Below are 20,310 nucleotides of genomic sequence, written 5' to 3' on the forward strand. Positions count from 1 at the left end.
TGGCTTCTATCGACACATTCGTTGCAGAGATTTCAGTCCATTCCCGAGAACTTTCGAACAAAATTGCAAATTTAATATATTCAAACGCTCCCCACCAAAAGTTTTATCCCCTTGCTTTCATCAAAATTCACCTCGCGTCACCATATCCCAAGATCCACCTCCATCGCATCAACTACTCGGCATTTTCGCTGTATTAGCAACAATTTTTGCTCCATGCTAAGAACAGCTGCTATTATCAACGACGTTTATCGACCTTTGCTCGAAGCCCTTGCTTTCATCTCGACATCTGATATTCCGCACCGAGAATGTCACTTATATTCAACGACACAAGACAACTTCTCAGCTAGGATGGACGAATACATGGATGGAAATCTGGAATCCCCCTTTCACATCAAGATCACAAATAGCACCATCTCATTATCATGACCCCAGTTATCTTTTCTTACAGCAAAATTTTATCATGATCAATATTAGTATTCATTTTATTTCCTTGGACGATGACAAGGACGCAAGCGAAAAGTAGCTAGTTTCATACCTATCATACCAGTATCAGGATATGAAGAAGAAAATGGCCATTCCTTTTCAATCAACAATGCAATTGATACTGCGTGATATATGTGAACCTGATAGTGAAGTGGAAATGTATTTGTCGAATTCGTCAGCGTATGAGATCTTTCCCAATACCACAGGTGTCTCTTTTAGGAACTATATGTGAGAAGTATCTCACTACTAATGATGCCTTCTGCGCCCTAAACTGGGAAATGTTCAATCTTGTACGATGCTATGTGCGCTCGGCTATGTGATACTCCACCTAAGCGCCGTAGCGAATTGCATTTTCTGTCCCCTTTCATCTTCCCATTCTCCATTCTCCATTCTCCATTCTCCATTCTCCATTCTCCATTCTCCATGATCTTCCCCCTTCCCCCTTCCTCCCACCCCCTCCTCTTCATCCCCAAGATCCCCTCAGCACCCCTCTCATATCTATACCCATCCACCTCCACTCTAATAGTCCAACCGCCTCCCCCGTTTCCCACAACCTAACTAACCCTCAAACCTACTTCTCAACCCACTGCCTACTCTAGACATTAGAAACCCCCAGCTTTTTTCAACAAAAAAGACAAAAACAAATAAAAAAAAACAATGCAAGTATACTCCAAACATACCTTCAACCCCACAAGTGACGAAAGAAAGAAAAAGAAAGAAAGTAAAAAAAAAAGGCAAGTAAGTAATAAATGCGAATATGATACTCACTGAACTATATTATAACCAACAGTAGCTATCTAACACCCTTCTAGCACTTTCTCTCGCCCCCTCTTCTTAGATCTTCTCCCTCATCTTGTGATCAAATTCCTTCAAATATCCCACTCAAATAGTTCCTTCATAATTCCCCCATCACTCCACTCCAGAAACCCCAACAGAACACATCTCAACACCCAAATCAAAGCGTATCAAAACGAGACAAATCAAAAACACCGCAGGTAAAGCAGACGAAACAAGTTCGACAGGCAATATGCACGAAATCAAAATGGTATCATTACTGCTTTAATAAATGTCCCTTTAAGCACCCACAGTACCACCCACATATCCACCAATCCATCCATCTCCCTCCATTTCATTCCTTTCCATTCCATTTGCTTTATCATCCAATTCCCTCGGAAAAAAAAAGAGTAACCCCCCAATCTCAAAAGAAACAAATGTAACTCAGTGTAAAGGAAAAAAAAATGTACTTGATATCCATTCACTCCCATCCCATGCCATCTCGGCCTAGCAGATCCTATCCCATTCCAACATATCTCGCATCCCCCAAACAAAATCTTCGACTTCATCTGCACAAGTACACACCAAGAGAACAAAATGAAAGTCTTTTTTCACATTTCCTATTTCGTACGTGCCACTTTCCATTCACAACAGACCAAATACCCCGCGTACATGCCATCTCAAGTACCACGAGGATTCATCATCAAATTCCGAAACCCCTCTCAAAACAAAGGTAAAAATTCGAGAACGGGCCTTCCCAGCTTTCTCGTAACTGATCTTCAGATTCGGCTTAAAAGGGGAACCTGATTTGATCCGTTGATTCATCGTATTAAGTAGATTATTGAAGTATTATCTTCAAGTCCAGTGAATATGTCGTTAATGATCGATCATGAGTAGGCTTGTCATCCACTCATCCCCGAAATTTCATGGCAAATCAACTTCTCGCCAGGAAGAATTGTTTTGCGGATGAAATTCTCATCTGTCTCTTCCCAACATACCCTTCATTAACCTCTGCCTCATTTCCTCGCCCCCATCAAAACCACCTGCACTACCACCTGCCCCGTAACTTCCACTTCCTGCCCTATTATTCCTTAATAAATCATTCGCGCCCCCATCAAATGCGTTGCCCAATCCAGAGCTCGTACCATAAATACTGTTTGTATTTGCATTACTTCTCGAACTGCCACCACCTAAACTATTCATGTTCGTTTGACCATAAGCAGACGCGGATGTATGACCCAAGGTAGGAAGGTCGAGAGTGGGAAGATCAATGTAAGAAGGATCTGCGTATTGGTTATAAGATTGTTGTTGATGAGTGGTTGGGGTTGCACGAGTATAGGAGGAGGTTTGATTCAAAGCGGAAGGTTTGTAATCAGGTTGGGAGTAGGATGGAGTTGCAGTAGCAATAGAAGTTGTGCGAGGGTTATAAGATGCTTCGGGTTGCGAATAAGTTGGTGAAGGATTAGCGATGGAAGATGAAGTTCGATATGACGTATCAGGTTGAGAGAAAGAAGGTGATGATTGAGCTATGGTGTGAGGACTAGCTGTCCGGTAAGAATTTTCGGCATGTGCAAATTGTGGCGAGGCTTGGGTCATGGTAGCAGCTCGGTAGCTGTTGCCCATCTGAGGCGATGGTTGGTGAGCGCTATATCGTTGGTTTGCTTGCGGATTTGAGGAATATTGTGAGACATAATTAGTACCACCATGATTGGGGAAATAACTATTCGAAGCGTTTCTCGGAACATTTTGTGTCATTTTTTGAGTCTGATCATCGCGTGGATGGCCTTGCTGTGAGGTTTGATGTTGCATTTGAACTTGCTGAGGCTGTTGAGGAGTTTGCTGGGTCATTTGTTGTGGTGTTGATTGTGGAATCGATGCAGATTTTTGATGTTGACGTCCCTGAGGTGTGATTGTTGAAGTTGTAGGAGTAATACTGCGCCCATTTTGTTGTCCAAGGTCTTGTTGAAATCGAGCATAATGAGCTTCCAATCCATCGGCAGGTCGAGTTACAGGTGTATTTTGTTGCGTCTGTTGAATGCTTTGTACTGAAGTAGCCGGGGAATCTGGGATAGAACTTGGTGGGATAGGAGGTGTAGCATTACTAACAACCGATGAACCGGGTTTTTTGCCAGTGGAAGGACCATTGGTTCCAGGAACCTTTGGCTTTCGCTGCCGTTTAGGAGGTGGTGGGACAAGAGTTTCAACCATTGGAGGTACGGATTCCCATTGCACAGTGGAGGTATCTTTTTGCACGACGGGAATTTCAGCAGGCGCGGGTAGAGGACTGATGTTCTTTGAAGTATGACTAGTTTGTGATTGCGATCCTGACATGTTTTGAGATGCAGTCATTGGAACAGTTTTAGGCTTATTGGGACCACGCTTTCGTTTTGTGCCGCCAGTTGTGGGGGTGCCGTTGTTTACAGGTGTTCCTTGGGTCGAATTGAAACCAGTAGGGCCTTCTGCAGGTGTTTGAAATGCTTCGATAACGGCACGTTCCTCGGGGCTATATTGATCTGGTGGGAGAATTGAAGAAGTATGATTATGGTTATTATTCGAGTCTGGGTTCCAATGTTCTGCCGAGTATGTGAGTTGTGGCTGGCCATTTTTATTGTTTGCGTCTGTCACTGGGACAATTGGTGATTCCTTCGTAGAAACGGGCTTATCAGCTACCATCTTTGCAACTGCTGCGGGTTTTTGCTGGACATTTTGTTCCGATGGTGCTGGATCTGCTATAGTAGTATCGACATTATTCGATCCCCCAGGATTCTCAATCCCCGCTGGTACTTCCTTTCCCTTGTTTCTTGAGCCTTTAGGTCTACCTCTTCTTCGCTTGCTTGTAGATTCGGTATCAGGAGCATGATTATCGATTTTTCCCTTGAGGGGAGTGGCTGGTCGATCTGACTCTGCCTGAATTGGTCGACTAAAGCTTGGACTCGCCATTGCCGCTGATGGAAGTGGTGCCGCTGCTGCTGTTACCGGTATTGGTGGAGCTGCCATCGGGGGTGCAGTATTAACTAGAGCTACGGATTGAGGCAATCCCCAAGTTGGAGCTTGAACAGCAGGGCCGAATCCAAAACCGTTTGCGGGACCAGGCGCTTCGGATGTGCCATTCTCTGGACCTTTCGAATCTCTCGGTGGTCTTCCACGACCCCTCTTTCCCTTGGCAGATGGTGGTTCTTGTGGCCTTGGTATTGGTGGTGGTTCAGGGTTGGCCGAAAGATCGGGAAATATTTCTGCCAGCCATCCTATAAATAATGCTCCAGTCTCTCTAGTATTCGCACTTTCAGGAAAGATACCATCTTCTGGTGGTGGTGCACCAGGTATACCCCCAAAATATGCCACTGCTTTACAAACCTGATCGACAACAGTAACTGGATTGATGCTTCTTAATAATGTCAACAATCGCGCTTGCTCGTATTTAGTCTCATCCGGAGTTAGCGGCCTCGCACGTTGTTTGTGATCATCTCGTGAAGCAAACGGCGACGCGCGATTCCCACCTTCATTTTTCGCCGCCTCGAGTCCCCTCTTCTTCGGAGGAGCATATTTTTCATTGGCAGCAGCTTTCGCTCGTGACGCGGTATTCTCGCTCGTCCTTCTTGCTGCAGCATCACGTTCAGCTGAAGCATCCTTCCCTGGTGCCTCTTTCTTTCCTGGCGTACTAGCTCCCATATGCATCACACCGAAGTTGCCCTTTTTATTATCGGTCTTGCCTTTTAGCTTGGATGGGACGGGATTCCGAACCCTGCCGTCTTTATTGGGACCTAGAACTCCATCGGTAGCCTGGTTCGAATTCAATTCCACCAACTCCAATGGCAACGCGCCGAAACCGCCCCTCGGCGAGGACGTTGACTGATCTTTCTGTATTGTTTTACCAGGAGCAACTGTAGGTGTGAGATCCGTGGTATTCTGACCCGACGCAGGGCGCGATGATTGTGCCATCGAATTCTTCGTGGTGGATGTGATGTCGAGAGCGAATTTACTAACTTGATTCGCGTTGGGTGGTTGTATTTTAGAATGGAGCTCGGTCGCATTAACGATATCGGTGTCAACAAATCGATTGATGTGAAAATGACCAAAATTACCTTGACCTGCTACAACTGAAGATAAACTAGATGACACTGTTGACATGATCGAGATTGAATGTAAGATGTTGTCGCCATCCTAATTTCTATTTTGTTGTACAAGGGAATTAGGTAGTTTTAGGGTAAGAGCTACTTTGGTTTAGGTTAATTGTTAGCCACGGGATCGCGTTTAACTGAATAAGCTATGGCCCCCAACATGCGAGGGAAGACGGGGCGATGGTTACGAGGGAAGAGGGAGACGGACGGGGAGAAGGGGAGGAGGGGAGGAGGGGTGGAGGGGAGGAGAGGAGAGGGGAGAGGTCTTGGAGTGATAATACTACGGAGGAGGGAAAAGGTTGGATTGCGATGGCGGAAGAGGGAGTGAATGATGCAAAGGGCATCGATGTCATTCATTCGTCTTTACCCCAGAATTGGAACGATTTATAAGTTACTGAGGTATTGTGGATCGTGGAGTGAGAGAAGGATAGTAGTAACCTTGTATATATAAATATAGTTGAAATACAGTTGAAATACAGTTGAAATACAGTTGAAATACAAGTAATATACATTTAAAACACAGTTATTAATAAAACACAGATAAAAAGTACTACTTACTCACCACTGTTTCCCCTCTCCCTCTTTCCATCTCTCAGCCTCCTATGCCTCAGCTTGCATACAAACACACATACATACATCTACGACCTGCGATATCACTGCCTCGATCTCTCCCTCTTCCCTCGGCCACCTCACCATGTGATCGTGATAGGTAGGTACATAGATCTCACGCACAAACTATAACCAGCATCTATCTATCCCTCTACCAGCCAACACAACACAACACTACACTACACTACCACTATCACTACCACTACCACAAGTACCCACCACCAAGTTCCCTTTCTCCTCTTCCCACATTACCACCTACATCACTACATCACTACATCACTACACTCATCTCACCTCATCTCATCTCATCTCAGCCCAACCAACCCAAAATAAAAACACAACCCATATTTGCGCAGCCCTCCCAATTCCCAACTCAATGCAACAAAACCCCCATACCATCCATACTTTACCTTACCTTACCTTACCTTACCTTACCTACCAAACCACAACCACAACCACAACCCACAACCACAACCCACAACCAAACCACCCGCCAAACCCAAATCAGCCATTCCCCATCCTTCCAAGACTACATAAACTACGCTATACGAACGATTCTACGCATCCGATAGGTCAAGAAACGCAGAAGCAATACACCAGTACTTGATAGATTGCCAATACCTTGACACGAAACGTTGGACCAACTGTTAGTTTTGTTTGTTTTGTTTTGTTTCTCAGTACGAGATCCAATCAAGTCCCTACCCGAGCATCTATCAAATGCTGCGATAGGAAACATAAATGCTTGGTAATATCAAGATAAACATAAATAAATGAATCGATTTGTGAACACCTACTTTGTAAATACCTAGTATAGTATTCATATTGTACACACCAACCATTATAATTTGCAAGTCATCCTTTCTCCCAATTTTAAATCCCGTCGACCATTTACTCTCATCTCAACAATGGTAGGTTGATATGAAGCCATTAAATATCAATCGCAACAGGGGTGCCCGCCTAGCCTTCTATCCCACCCAATCCATCCTGATGTCAATCAACCTCCCATTTCAACTCTCATAATAGAGACCTAATGAGAGTCTTTACCCCCAAACCATATATTATCATATCATACAAATATCTATGGCTTCACGTTCCACAAATCCGTCGTCCACCCTCTTTCCTTCATTTTCTTGCTATTTTTCGATGTCGTGCTTCTCTTGCTCTTGCTTGACATGACGAGAAGTTCTTTGCTTGATGAGGCGAGAGCATTCACAAGCTCTGGCATTCTTCCCGTTTTTGAGAAGAGCTCCAATAGATCGGAATCTTCAGCAGCAATAATCGTAGCTAAATCCATAGAGACCATCAAGTATTCACGTGTCAACATAGGTCCGGCCATCTGTAATGTTGCGATCCAAGCCAAAATGGTCTCAGGAAGATATGTTTCTCGTAATTTTGCAAATTCAGGTTGATCTATGGAGAATTGTTAATATTTTTTTGGTATCGATTAACGAGATCTGCTTACCTTGTAGACTTGTTGTCAGCCATCCATTGAGCAACGGGTCTGCACAAAGCTTAGTGGTTGGAAGACTTTGGCTTAAGGCCCGCTTGAAGTTTTTGATTTCTTCAACATCATTGGCCCTGTTGCAAGAATGTTAGCAATAGAATTGGTCTTAGATACCAAGTAACTCACTCTTGCATGAGATAATATAGACCCCATACGCTCTCTATCCGATCCAAAGTCAAGGCCAATGTTTCGAGTTCTCGAAAGCTCTTTGCTTGCTCTACCATATACTTTTTAAGGTATCTCTTTTTGTCTGCTGAGCCATCGAGGACTTCAGTCAGATCTTCGTTGTCTTCCGAATCCAGACCTTGGAAATCGAGGCTCTCGCCCAATAATGCTCGAGTTTTACTCAATGCGATTTCAGAACTTGAAATTCTTTGGGATAACGTGAAGGCGGCAGAAAGATGCATATTTTCTAACAAATCAGTATTGTATGAGAAACCTAAATGTGAAAACTTACTATAAAACCGTTGATATAGCATCCGGCCAACCATGAATGTCTCAGACCAAAGCCCGTCCACAAGTAGATACCACTCTAAACTTCTAATAAGCAGAAGGTCAATCCTATCGAGTGTCTCGGAATCCTGTCCCATAAAGTCCTTCTCTATTGTCTTGTTTCCTTTGCCATCATCTGTCAACAACTGGAACTCCTTAGGTGAAGGATAATCCTTAGCTCCATCAGGATGGTCTGAGAGAAGGAATCTTGACTGGTAATTCACGAATTGTTGAACATCCAATCCAAGCTCTCTCATCAATCTGATTTGGGTGACTCGTTGTTCATGATCTGTAATATCAATCAAAGTGCGACTAAGTGTGGCGTATCTTCTTGCTCCGGAGAGTTGAGAACAGTATAGAGGTATGAGTTCCCCTTTATTAGCAAGACGCAAGAAACTAATGTACGCAACGATCACGTTCTCAATGACTGACTCCTTAAGTACACCACCCAAGTCTAGCCCGAGGCCTCTGAAAATGAGGATAGCGTGAGTGAATACTCGTAAACTGTCGTGGTCGCCCAAATCGACATAATTGGTAATGTCCTGGTCTTTAGGTTGTTCATTCGTTCGAGGTATTAAGTTTGAGGTGGTCTCGGCGTTCGCAAATTTTGATAGTGCCAGACCTTGTTGATAAATGAAGTCCGCAAATTGCTCTCCAATCAGCACACCTTGAAGCAATTTCATTGGCTGTGAGCTTTCCCCTGCAGTTCGAGAATCTTTCTTCAAGCTTTCTACCAGTCGCTTCCCAGCAACCGCGTTATCTCCATGAAGTACAACAGCGTCAAGTGCTCCAAAGCCCAAAGTTCCATTCATCAATACCTGTGGCCCCGATTGAATGTACTTATCGAATTGTGTTCTCAACAAGGCATTGTAATGTGTGAAGATTAAGTCATCCCATGATTGACACACAGGTTCAACACTCGAGATATCGCCAGAGAGAATGCCATATACTGCCCGCTCGTACTCATCATTACCGCCCTTTTGTGCAAGTGCGAAACACATGCGTCGCCAAAGAGCACCCGATGCGATGTCCTCTTCTTCGTCATCTTCCAATGACTTTTCATCCGGTAGTCCAGACATGCTGACTGCTCTCCATACTTCGGTTCGGTCCATGCACCACTCTCTGATTTCAGCTGGACTCCTGCCTCGGCGCAACATTTCATAACACCCCAACCAAATGGCGCGCTCGAAATATTCGTCTTGTACCTCCAACTTTCGGCCTTGACGGGTTACTGAATCAGGATCCAGCTGGGTGACTAGGGGCTCAGTTTTGGATGCATTCCACATCATTTTCTGGGTTTCATGGGAATTGAGGTCGACAGTTCGAGGCCAGGAGTGTTGATTTTTCTGGAGCTTGATAGCTGCCCTTGTGTGTAGCCAACCATGCGCAATAATATCTCCCCTCTCCGCGTTTTGCTGTAAATCCTGCACTAAAACATCAATTTCTTCTCCTGATTCCTCAGCCGTATCCTGAAGCCATCGAAGCACAGTCTTTCGTTCCAGTGCTAGATTATCTGTTTGTAGAAAACGATCCCAAGCTTCCCGTTCACTCGAATACTGATTTAAAGGCGTTTGTTGAGGCTCGAATTCTTTCCCGTTATCTGGTCCGGGAAATCGCAAGTGTGCCAATCTTCTCAAAAGGTCCCAAGTTTGCGCCTCCTGCTCCCATCTAATCAAATCCTTCACTGTCGTTCTGGAATTTGTTATAAACTCTTCCTCCTCATCCGAGTTCTCCATATCCACTTCATCATTATCTTGCGTGATTTTGAAACCTCTCATCTTCTTCCTCCAACTCAAACCTTCCATTCTTCGGCGTTCGGATTCATGGCGATCTCGTAAACGGTCTAATGTATCGAGAGCAGTTTTATGATAAAGCTCAATCAAATCGAATGCCATCTCTCGTCTCTCATCCCCATCTGTCACCCTTAAAGGATTGTAGCCATCGAGAAATTCCGCAAACTTCTCCACCTCATTTCCGACTCGATTCGCAGCATCTTGAAGGGGGTATAAGACGGCCTCTGTTTCTCCAGGACTTTCTATCATAGCTGGTTTTTCATATTCAACTATAGCTGTCAATCAGAGAAGTTAGGAGATGCAAGGCGCATAAACATCATTGAAATTCACAAGAGTTACTGACCTTGCTCTTGCTCCTGCTCTTCTCCATAGCGCGACATTCCATCATAAGAAGAAGGGTCTTCAGAAAGTTCTCTTTCAAATCTTGATTCCGTCTGCGCGTAAGGATTAGCATTCTTGAACATTCTGGATTACATTCCTAAGAAGCTTACAGCTATCATTTGCCAACTTCCTTCGCGATGGTTCTAGAAAGGGAAACTTCAAGTCAGCTTCATCTCCTGTGTAATTCAAGCTATTAATATTAATATTTACCTGAGACCTGGGTACATTCAATCCATTTGTATGATTGTTCATTGTAGAATTGCGCGTTGACATGGGCGCCATATTTTACAATGTGATATGTGGAAACGGAAAGAGATAAGAAGAAGTAGAGTACAAGTTGTTGAATGTTGATATTGTACTGTGTTGTATGAACGGAGCAAATCCTCAAATCCTCGCATCAACAAATTGAAGCTTCGGCCTTGGAACAATTTGGTCGCGTCCTGAAATGTCAGGGATTATTAATTTTTAGCTGCAATCTTGACTCTTGAGTACTAGGCAAAGTTTAGCGCGATGTGCAATTTGACGCTAAGGAAATCTTCTATTTAAGAGATTTCTTGCTTGCAAATTTGGACATTTTCTCTTTACAATGTTTTTACCGCCCTTCTAATTAGAGTCTCGAATCAAGCCTTCAATGTTTGGTTAGGTCCATTGGGATCTCTTTGCGCGCTCATGATCGGCCATATTAAAGACTCTTCCTGTTTCCGTTACCTGACCTTTTCGGAGGTGTGAAGGATGGCAGTAAATTTGGAGAGTTACATCTTTTCGTAAGAGACTCGGCTGTAATATCAAAGTGTTGAAGAAAGTGATTTGTGATGCCGGTGCTCTATGTTGTATATCTATCTATGGTGGCATACTACGAGAGTATGTTATGGGAGTGTACCATGAGTGTGTACTATGTATGAGTGTATACTATGAGACGTGAGGGATCAATGAAAGGATATCAAAAGCCTTCATGGCCATTTCGTATCTAGGGCGCGCACACATCTTCATGCCTGCCTCTCTTCTGATCTCTGCTTCATCTTCAACCGTAGCAAATGTGCCTTGGGACAGGAGACACTCGTTGCATCATCACCATTCTTCTCATAGAATGCATTGCAGCAATCATACAGTGCATCGACCTGTGATCTACACTTCTCTTCACTGTAATTATTCTTTGCCAGACAATCTAACATGGAAATCATCAGTTGGCTTCCCAAATAGCTGTGAGAGAAAGATGGCGCTGACCTTGGATAGCACACTATCCAGTTCAGTATTGTCAGCCAGCTATTTGCAAAAGCCAATATCAATTGGTGGATGTAACATACAGCTTTAGAATGGCAAGGTTGCTCTGTAGCTATGTCATTTTTGAGTGGCTAAAAGTCCATAATCGTTAGTATCAATGAATTTCAGAAAAAGCAATCTGGCGTGAGGGAAGAAAAAGGCATCACCATATTCAACCTGGGTTCGCAGCAAATGAACCTCCAGATATTTTCCTTTTGAATGAATGTATGTAACTGTGACAGCCTGGATACCTCGATACTGCAGTGGCCTTTGATCCCCAATGCGACGGGTGCAATCGATGCCTTTTGAAAAGGTGTTCAATGCCAGATGGAAGTCGGAAGTCTGAAGTTACTGTGAATTCTTGTTCATTCATTCTTTGGTTCCTCAAGCATCTTTTTATATCCGGCTGAAAGACGACCGTCAGTCACTACACAGACTCCAGCAAGCCACAGCACACCAATCAGAACCCTCCACCCACACCACTCCTCTTTCCCTTCTGTGGTACTAAAGCCTAGCGTCATCAGCCACAAGCGTGAATTTGACTTCCTCATAATTCCTTACCACTCGACTTCCTCTTGATCTTCAACCCGACACGACTGATAATCTTTACGGACACTACTAATAAAAGTAGGTCGATTTCCTAAATTCAAATCTACTCCTGCATTGTAAGTTCACATGTTAAATCATAATCCTACTTATTTCACAAACTAATCAATTCACTACCTTCTACAGCATCGAATTCAGAAACACCCACCCCACGAATTTCATCTACCTATTTTCCGAACTTCAAAATCATAATGTCCGACAACGAGCGCAGTCCAGGTGGCGCGGAACCCATAGAACCTGTTTCCGAGCACTTGAACATCAAGGTTACCGACAACAATAATGAAGTCTTCTTCAAGATCAAGCGTTCCACTCAGTTGAAGAAGTTGATGGATGCTTTCTGCGAAAGACAAGGCAAAGCACCAAACTCCGTTCGCTTCCTCTTCGACGGCAGCCGTGTTCAAGCTACAGATAGTCCAGATAAGGTATGTATTTTATTATTATATTTGGTGAAAGATCTGGTTTCGTCTTCATCGAGGGATATTTCTGTGTCGCCGTGTCACATCACTTTTAACTAACGCATTCTACCTCAGTTGGATATGCAAGATGGTGACACCCTTGAAGTCCATCAAGAGCAAATTGGTGGCCAATAAGCCATCCCTTTCTTTCTCATCCATTCCACTACACGACGATACGATACCATAACAACTCGGCATGCGCATGATGGGGAGGGGCGAAATGGTTCCAGGACTTAGGATAGCTCTGGTTGGAGATGACTGATAGCTCAGACTGGAAGAGAAGAATGTGCATCGTTGCGTTGGCAGTTAACATTTAACATCTTGCAAAGCGAAAACAATCTTCTGATCTGGGCTACTTTTTCCTTGTGTTTGGGGGACGACTCGTCAGTTTTACATCGCGGTATTGGCGTGTTCTAGGGAGGCGTCAACAGTGTTTCTTCATACTTCAGGGCATATTTTCTGGCTGCAGCCACGAAAGACAGAATTTAGATGCTTGTTTTCCTTGGGTGGAAGAAAATAAAGATGTTCTCAAATTGGGTCAGGATCTTTCAGTGTCTCGTCTGGTGTGTGTGCACTTTGGTTGTGTTGTGATATTTGTTTGCTGTGTTTCTAACATAGGTTCTGCTGTTACATTGAAAGTGCATACACTGTGAAGTCTTTTTCTCTGCCTTCATTTATAAGTTAGTCTCTCATTACATTGTAACTTTGTGCAGAAGTTGTCCTACAATCAACCCCAAATACTCAATATGAGTATCTAGTGTGGACTTCTATCTTAATGAAGAATATAATTCTTGGTTGTTACAAAACTGGTGGCCTAAATTAACATGGCCTCGCTGCTCTGTAGACGTGACTTATGCATCTATATATGCACACATTCGATGGATGTTGCACCTCGGCGTAGATTGCCTGAGGGGGTAAGATATGTGTGCATAATCCACCTCTTACTTCTAAGCTCTATATTTCGTGCTTATAACTCCCAAATCAGAGCCGTCTTATCCCCCAGCCCTTCTTCTATCATTCTCCTCCGTACTTCTCTCGTGCATTTCCCAATGAACCAAACTAATCATCCCACACGCCTTTCTTTATTTTCTCTGCCTCTTCCCTCCTCCTTTCTTCCTCCTCTCTCTCTTCCTTCCTCCTCTTCATCTCCTTTTCCTTTTGTACCCGTTCATATTCCCTCTGTTCCTCAGTTTTCTTCGGTGCGCGAACACCTAATGCACCTGCTATGAGTCGTCGAGCTACCGCGTCAGTTTTTTCCTGTCTGCGTTCTGGGCCCCGCGCAGAGTTGGGAGAGGAGGATGACGGGCCCGGGTAGCCATATGGATTCTCGAATTCTTGTGCAGAAGAGGAAGAGGAAGATGGAGGAGGCGGAAAGTGTTCGTTGGGTGGAGGGGGAGAAATAGGGGTAGGTGGTGGTGCGGACGGGAATGAAGAGGAGGTGGGGGATAGTGGGTTTTCTGTTGATGAGGGCTGAGCCGTGTCGGTTTCGGTTTCGGTGTCGGAGCCCGAGGAGGCGTCGTCTTCCCAGGAATCGGCGAGGGTTGTGGGTTTTTTGGCTTTGGAGGTGGGTTTGATGGTGAGGTTGCTGAGGGTGCTGGAGAGGTCTGGGAGAGGGGTCAGCTGCGGGGTTCGTGAGGGGAAAGTGGAAAGTGGATCGAGAAATTAATATACCTTTTGGTTCAACTGTCATGGCTGCGATTGAAGTGGAGTGATGATGATGAATTTGTGCTTGCTCGATGTTCCAGAGTAGGTAGAAGAATAGAATTAAAATGCGTTCAATGGTCCAGAGCAGGTAGTGTCGTGTGCGGATCGCAAACAATCCACCACCACTTCTGTGTTTCTTGACAGTGTGATCTCGAGTTATAAAACAGATGCAAGACGTTGTATGGTACGGTAGATGCAGATATTAAATAAGTATCATGTGCGTCAACAAAGTACGAATTGGGATGTACGTAGTAGCTTCCTAATAGTAACTCAAGCCATCCCTCCCTCGTAGAGTCGCGTAGCGCATTCTGAAGCTCGGGACATCCACGGCTAACCCAAAACGATTTCTCCGCATCGTGGATTGGTCGGAAGCTCTCTAGCTCGTCTCTAGCTCCCAATTAATTATTGCTTGGATGGACGAACGGACGACTCGAGACACCGAGTAGATACATATTGGGTGACGGGAGCGGGAATCTCCCTTGGGTTCTATTGTGTGGAACGAGTTGTGCATCGTTTCTCCCCGTCTTTTGGTGTGCGAGGTTGGGAAGCGGAAAAGAGGGTGGAGGAGTGCCGTGCTAGTGGAGGTCCAGAATTCCCAAGACCTTTTCAATGCAAGAGATCGTGCGCACTCTGTACGTACCTGCTACGTAGTTTGCTTTCCCCACACACACGTGAAGACTGGGTTTGACCTTAGCTCATCGGCCGTTTATTCCCGGTGGACGTCTCTTCGGGGAAGAAAAAAGCTGCCGGAGATAATGACGTGCACACCACCAAAATAATACGTATTTTGAGGCACTCAACTTCGGCCTGCGGTTTCTTCGCCGAAGAGGACGTTTCCGAGGTTCGAGGTTTATATATATAAGCTTTGAGGTAAATCTTTCCATTCCTTCGTGAGCATCTATATTGAACGTTACGACGGCGAGGTTCTTCTATGATTCTTTTGTGTCTAGCAGTTTGTCCGTTTTGTGCTGTACATCCTTGGTATTTTCTTTTCACCTCCGGACACATAAAATGATCCGTTCAAAAGCTCTCACGCGGGGTAGATTTGGGCACTCCAGCACGAGAACTTTGAAGCATTTTGTACGTAGGGAGGATGGTAAACATACGCACGAGGATAGATATGGAGAAACAATCAAGAATTTGAAGATTGGAAGTCATACTAGAGTTATCTTTCAGGGATTCACGGGTACGATGTGCAATTGTCTGTTTTCGAATACGTATCATGACTGACCCGCTACAGGGAGACAGGTGACATCCCAAAGTTTAGAATCATTTATGATTCCCATGCTGATCTTCATATTCGATTAAGGCCACAGCCAATGCAAGAGAATCAATAGAATGGGGAACTAACATAGTTGGTGGTGTGACACCGGGAAAGAGCGGCGAGCATTTGGGATTACCAGTTCTGCCCACTGTAAAGGAGGCAAGTACATCACAGTTATGAAATTCAATCATGCTAACGACCTAAAATAGGCAATGGAACAACTTAAACCAGATGCAACTGGAATATATGTAGCAGCTCATCAAGCACCAGGCGCAATTGAAGAAGCCATTGAAGCAGAAGTTCCTCTGATTGTTGCTGTTGCTGAACACATCCCTATTCATGATATGTTAAGGGTATGATTCTATGAATTTGCAATAAAACAGAGCTGATAGTTTCAAGATACATAATATACTGGACACTCAATCAAAAAGTCGATTGGTTGGTGCCAATGCTCCAGGGATCATTTCAGCGATTGGAAAATGTCGAATTGGTTTCCAACCCCTTTCTTGCTTCACACCAGGTCGTATAGGCATTGTCGCTAAATCAGGAACTTTAAGTTATGAAGGTAAGATAGTAGGTGAAGCAGACGGTCTTGAATAATACTAATGTTAATAGCTGTTGCATCAACGACTAGGGCTGGACTTGGTCAGAGTCTGTGCATTGGAATGGGTGGTGATGTATTGGCTGGCACTAATTTTGTGGATGCTTTGAAGATTTTTGAACATGATGACGATACTGATGGAATCATCATTATTGGTGAAATTGGTGGTGAAGCAGAACTTGAGGCTGCAGATTGGATCAAGGAATATAAAAAACGCTCCCCAAATCCCAAGTACGTTTCCTGCAGGCCTTTTGAGTTATACTAACCTTTCATAGGCCTATTACGGCACTAGTAGCTGGTGTTCATGCAGCTCCTGGTAAAGTCATGGGTCATGCTGGGGCTTTCACTTTACCAGGAGAGCCTGATGCGTTGACGAAAATCAAAGCTTTCGAAAATGTAGGAGTCACTATGGTCAACCATCCAGCCAAATTTGGTACTGCTATGAAGACACTATTAGAGAGCTCCGGCCGATCGAGTAATGGTGTGGCTACAGGTAGTCTTTCTCAAAAACGAGGTATACACACAATGAGGATCCGACCAACACCTAGGATTTCACAGATGGACATGACGCAAAGAAGAACTTTATATCTCAAAGAGGGAGATGCGTTTAAATTACTCGACGAAAAGAAAATCATTAGAAGCCCAGCTGGAAACACTTACCACCTGACTGTTGGCATTGATCGAAGTAATCGATGCCCATGTTTAATAATACAGGAGCAGGGTAAAGAGAACGAGCCTCCTACGAAATCAATAAAGCTTCCATTCTCATACGATGCAACCAGAATGTCTAATGTACTCAGTAAGTGCAGCTCTTATCTGGGATTAAAACCTCAAAGCAGGTTGTTGAAATCACTCGTTTCCGACTTGTATGAACTCTTCAAAGAAAAAGAAGCATTTCTCCTCGAATGCGTCGTAAAAAGTCAAAAGGCAACCAAATTAGAAGCTCACCAGAGAATGGTGGTTGTGAATGCACGTTTCGGTTTTGACGATGCCGCCTTTAAAAGTTCGAATCGTCAAGCAGAGATCCATTCTCTCCCTCGCGCGGATATTCAAGATCCTGCCGAAAAAGATGCCGAAAAAGACGGCATAGTATACATTAAGCTTGCCGGTGATGGTAATATTGGGACATTGGTCAATGGTGCAGGATTGGCCATGAATACTGTAGATGCGTTAGCAGATGCAGGGGGTAAAGCTGCCAATTTTTTGGATACGGGGGGGAAAGCGACGGCAGAAACGGTGAAGAAGAGCTTTGAGGTGATATTGAGAGATGGGAGGGTGAAGGTGGTTTTTGTCAATATTTTTGGGGGTTTGACTTTAGGAGATATGATTGCCGAGGGGATACTTTTGGCTTTTAAGGAGTTGGGAGTTAAGGTGCCGGTGGTTGTTAGAATTAGAGGAACGAATGAGAAGGAGGGGCAGAGGATTGTAAGTTATCTCTTTCTTGCGAGTTTGGTCAATCTATCGGTTTGAGATGTTTTGAGGACTGTTTGTGTTTACTGACTTTTCTTTTAAAATTCTAGATTGCTGAAAGTGGATTGCCACTATATGCATATGATGACTTTGATGAAGCGGCGGCCAAGGTAATAGAATTAGCGAACTCCAGTAGAGCTTGATACTACTTTTTAGATTAAGTGGTATATATTTATCAAAATGTCTTCGGCTTTTTAGTGCTTCATCTGCAGAATAGAAACACTTCTGAAGAGATTCGAAGGTGACGAAATCTGCCAAGAATTTAGGAACGTTTGCATGAATGATAGTTCTCCGAAAATGCATTTCTTCGACTCCAGCAAGAAATTCTTAGGCGTACTTCAGACCAAACTTTGTGTTTATGGACGGCGTTTCACGAACACTAAAATCTTGGTCTATTAGCAACTTCTCCAAGGGCTTTTTGCACCCATCAAGACTGCTTCAGTTGGCTGCCGGCCCATTCGAGCGGATCCGGAGATCTTCATAGTCAATATAGTTCACTTATTCCATCAAATTATACACCTCAAAGTTTACAGTACAACCAGCAAACTAGGGAATACATTGAAGGTCCTTCAATCGATGTGCGATCTGCTTTTGGATCTAACGGCTTGCAGTTATCACTTCTTTCCCATGAAGAAAGCCAAGATCTACTCAGCGTCAACAACCAAGTTCCACACGCTGAAACTCGACCTGGTCGCATGATGATTTGCCTCGATATCTTTAGTCAATACTCTGCTAGAATATTCCTAGCTTCAATACGCGAACACAATCCAAATTCTTTTACTTCAGATCGAATGGGAACTTTTCGACGTCTGGCTTTCACAAAACTTCAATCCAGCCCTCGAATGAATATACCTTTATCAATGAAAAGGAGAACAATTTCCGTTTCGCAAGTTGTTATATCAACATCCGGTAGACCCATGAAGTTTAAGTTTTCCTCCTCAATATTTGGGGAAGAAAAACTGTCAAGACTTTTATTTTTCAATCCAATGGCTCGAATAGCTACTTGAGTTCTTTTTCTAAACCATTTGAGTGTGTTGGGGATGTTGTCTTATCTGAGTATGAATTGCCACTACAATGTGACCACGAACAAGTAGTACTGGTATTCGGAACTCGGCAACGAAATTCATACACCTGGTGCGCTTGAGCTGAAAGTCCCAAGCCCCTTTCGGACTCAAAACTCAGACGTCTGTATGCCGAGAAGGATGCTTTCGACTCTCGTATAGATGATGATTCAGGGGTCTGTCTAGGTAATTGCATACATGCATGGTGCGCGTGTCGTCAGTTTACAAAATGTAAATGATATCTACATATATATATATATATATATATTTGAGATTGAATCGTGTGTAAATATCTAAAGTCCAATGATTAAACAGATGACCAATCCAAAAAGCATCAAAAAAATGAGAAATTAATGTGACATAAATTCATCCGAGGAAAGATATCAATTACATCATTATTGCCCATTAGACGTTGAGCACAGTGTCATCGGTACCATCTGATGCCTCCTCAAACAAAAATCTCCAGTAGTATCAGTAATATCATTCTATCTTGATCTCAACCACATGCATAATGTTGTTGGGCTTATGTTGACATTACTAAAACATGCATCAGCTAACTTACTAAGAGTTTTTAATGCTATACATACTACTATATATCAGACGATTGCAGAAATGAATTCCTCCGAGTTGTTCAACCGAAGATGCGGCAATGGGTAACGTATGTACGCTTCGTTGAAAAGTGTGATCCAATATCCCACATCAGCGGGAGTATTCGTTCTCTCAATCCATTTTTTTGAAATTTCCTGAACGCCTCCAAAACTTCGCGCTCATCTCAAAAGTTTGTGAGCAATTGCACAATGCTTTCCAATCGCAATGCCCCCGGATGTGATATTGATTGCAAGTCGCTGTACATAGAGTCTATACATGTCACAAGATAAAACATTCCTATAGCAAGTCAAGCATTAGATTTAAAAAGCGTGCACATTTTCATTCACGGATATTCCCCATTCCACCCCCCCCCCCCTTCCAACTCAACTATTTCTGTACATATTATAAAAGCAGAGAATCGTACGTCATCATTAGACTTAGACTATACCATACCAAGCATGAAATCTTCTCCTTGCTCGAAATCATGCTCCTGCAGAATTGACGAGATATTCTTCTCCAGAAGTCAACCATATATAGGGCAATTTTAATCATATCGCCTAGGTAGTCTATTCGAATCTTCGATTGCGTAACTAACTATACTAAGAGCTGTGAAATGATCATCTATTACTGCTATCATCTGATGTTTTGCATAGACAGAAAGTGTTCCTGCTAGTTGTCAAACTTTGGAGATTTAATAATTTATATCTATCCATATAACCTTGCTTCGGTATCTAGTCTGTGCAAGAACAATGGGATCCACTCGAAATCCAAATATCTGGTTCTTGTCTGGAGCTCGCGCAAAAATTCTGTGTGTGAGAAGTACCTCCTCCCTTCTGGCTCTACGCGGATTATTTACACACACATTAAGAAAGACGAAGGAGACTAACTGACTTAGGAGTTGCGGGAATTAGGTTGATATTAGCACATCATTATTTTCACCCCATGTGAGTGAATCTATCTTCTGATTCCAAGTTTCCCCTCACGCAGAGCTCTCAATTTTCGAATAAAAAGTATCTACTTAAATTGAAGTCATTACAACGGAACTGAGCTTCAGCATTAATGAAGAAGCGAAGACTTTGCAATAATTAGGTCATTATTGCGTCACACTTTGGCCCTGGGTGATATTGGGGTTTGCTTAGACAGGTAG

General features: G+C 43.6%; 6 protein-coding genes across 7 annotated transcripts; 2 read left to right on the top strand and 4 right to left on the bottom strand.

Annotated features, from left to right (window-relative positions):
- Positions 1–1,241: 1,241 nt before the first annotated feature.
- BCIN_11g03400 (hypothetical protein) lies at positions 1,242–5,786 on the bottom strand. The gene has a single exon (XM_001556818.2). It carries the CDS (start codon positions 5,383–5,385, stop codon positions 2,233–2,235), a length of 3,153 nt encoding a protein of 1,050 aa, XP_001556868.2. The 5' UTR covers positions 5,386–5,786; the 3' UTR covers positions 1,242–2,232.
- A 1,021-nt stretch (positions 5,787–6,807) lies between these two features.
- On the bottom strand, positions 6,808–10,553 carry BCIN_11g03410 (hypothetical protein). Its single transcript, XM_024695954.1, has 7 exons — positions 10,365–10,553; positions 10,265–10,297; positions 10,117–10,207; positions 7,946–10,042; positions 7,615–7,900; positions 7,447–7,562; positions 6,808–7,394 (listed from the first exon to the last, which is right to left on the bottom strand). The coding sequence occupies exons 1-7, from the start codon at positions 10,434–10,436 to the stop codon at positions 7,063–7,065; spliced, it is 3,027 nt and encodes a 1,008-aa protein (XP_024551756.1). The 5' UTR covers positions 10,437–10,553; the 3' UTR covers positions 6,808–7,062.
- A 219-nt stretch (positions 10,554–10,772) lies between these two features.
- On the bottom strand, positions 10,773–11,750 carry Bccmc4. The gene is made up of 4 exons (XM_024695955.1): positions 11,582–11,750; positions 11,459–11,506; positions 11,379–11,391; positions 10,773–11,319 (listed from the first exon to the last, which is right to left on the bottom strand). The coding sequence occupies exons 1-4, from the start codon at positions 11,582–11,584 to the stop codon at positions 11,141–11,143; spliced, it is 243 nt and encodes an 80-aa protein (XP_024551757.1). The 5' UTR covers positions 11,585–11,750; the 3' UTR covers positions 10,773–11,140.
- A 241-nt stretch (positions 11,751–11,991) lies between these two features.
- Bcsmt3 lies at positions 11,992–13,016 on the top strand. Its single transcript, XM_024695956.1, has 3 exons — positions 11,992–12,079; positions 12,147–12,442; positions 12,551–13,016. Exons 2-3 carry the CDS (start codon positions 12,212–12,214, stop codon positions 12,608–12,610), a joined length of 291 nt encoding a protein of 96 aa, XP_024551758.1. The 5' UTR covers positions 11,992–12,079; positions 12,147–12,211; the 3' UTR covers positions 12,611–13,016.
- A 235-nt stretch (positions 13,017–13,251) lies between these two features.
- BCIN_11g03440 (hypothetical protein) lies at positions 13,252–14,403 on the bottom strand. The gene is made up of 2 exons (XM_001556820.2): positions 14,147–14,403; positions 13,252–14,079 (listed from the first exon to the last, which is right to left on the bottom strand). The coding sequence occupies exons 1-2, from the start codon at positions 14,163–14,165 to the stop codon at positions 13,535–13,537; spliced, it is 564 nt and encodes a 187-aa protein (XP_001556870.1). The 5' UTR covers positions 14,166–14,403; the 3' UTR covers positions 13,252–13,534.
- Positions 14,404–15,002: 599 nt separating this feature from the next.
- On the top strand, positions 15,003–18,086 carry Bclsc1. 2 transcript variants are annotated; one of them, XM_024695957.1, is made up of 8 exons: positions 15,003–15,365; positions 15,420–15,427; positions 15,489–15,602; positions 15,653–15,796; positions 15,843–16,008; positions 16,059–16,275; positions 16,320–17,469; positions 17,565–18,086. In XM_024695957.1, the coding sequence occupies exons 1-8, from the start codon at positions 15,191–15,193 to the stop codon at positions 17,655–17,657; spliced, it is 2,067 nt and encodes a 688-aa protein (XP_024551759.1). In that variant the 5' UTR covers positions 15,003–15,190; the 3' UTR covers positions 17,658–18,086. The 2 variants fall into 2 exon arrangements, with proteins under 2 accessions (XP_024551759.1, XP_024551760.1); XM_024695958.1 differs by having other exon boundaries at positions 15,420–15,602.
- Positions 18,087–20,310: the final 2,224 nt, after the last annotated feature.

This window comes from Botrytis cinerea, chromosome 11 (genome assembly GCF_000143535.2).
Source record: "Botrytis cinerea B05.10 chromosome 11, complete sequence".
In the NCBI taxonomy this organism is placed as follows: domain Eukaryota; kingdom Fungi; phylum Ascomycota; class Leotiomycetes; order Helotiales; family Sclerotiniaceae; genus Botrytis; species Botrytis cinerea.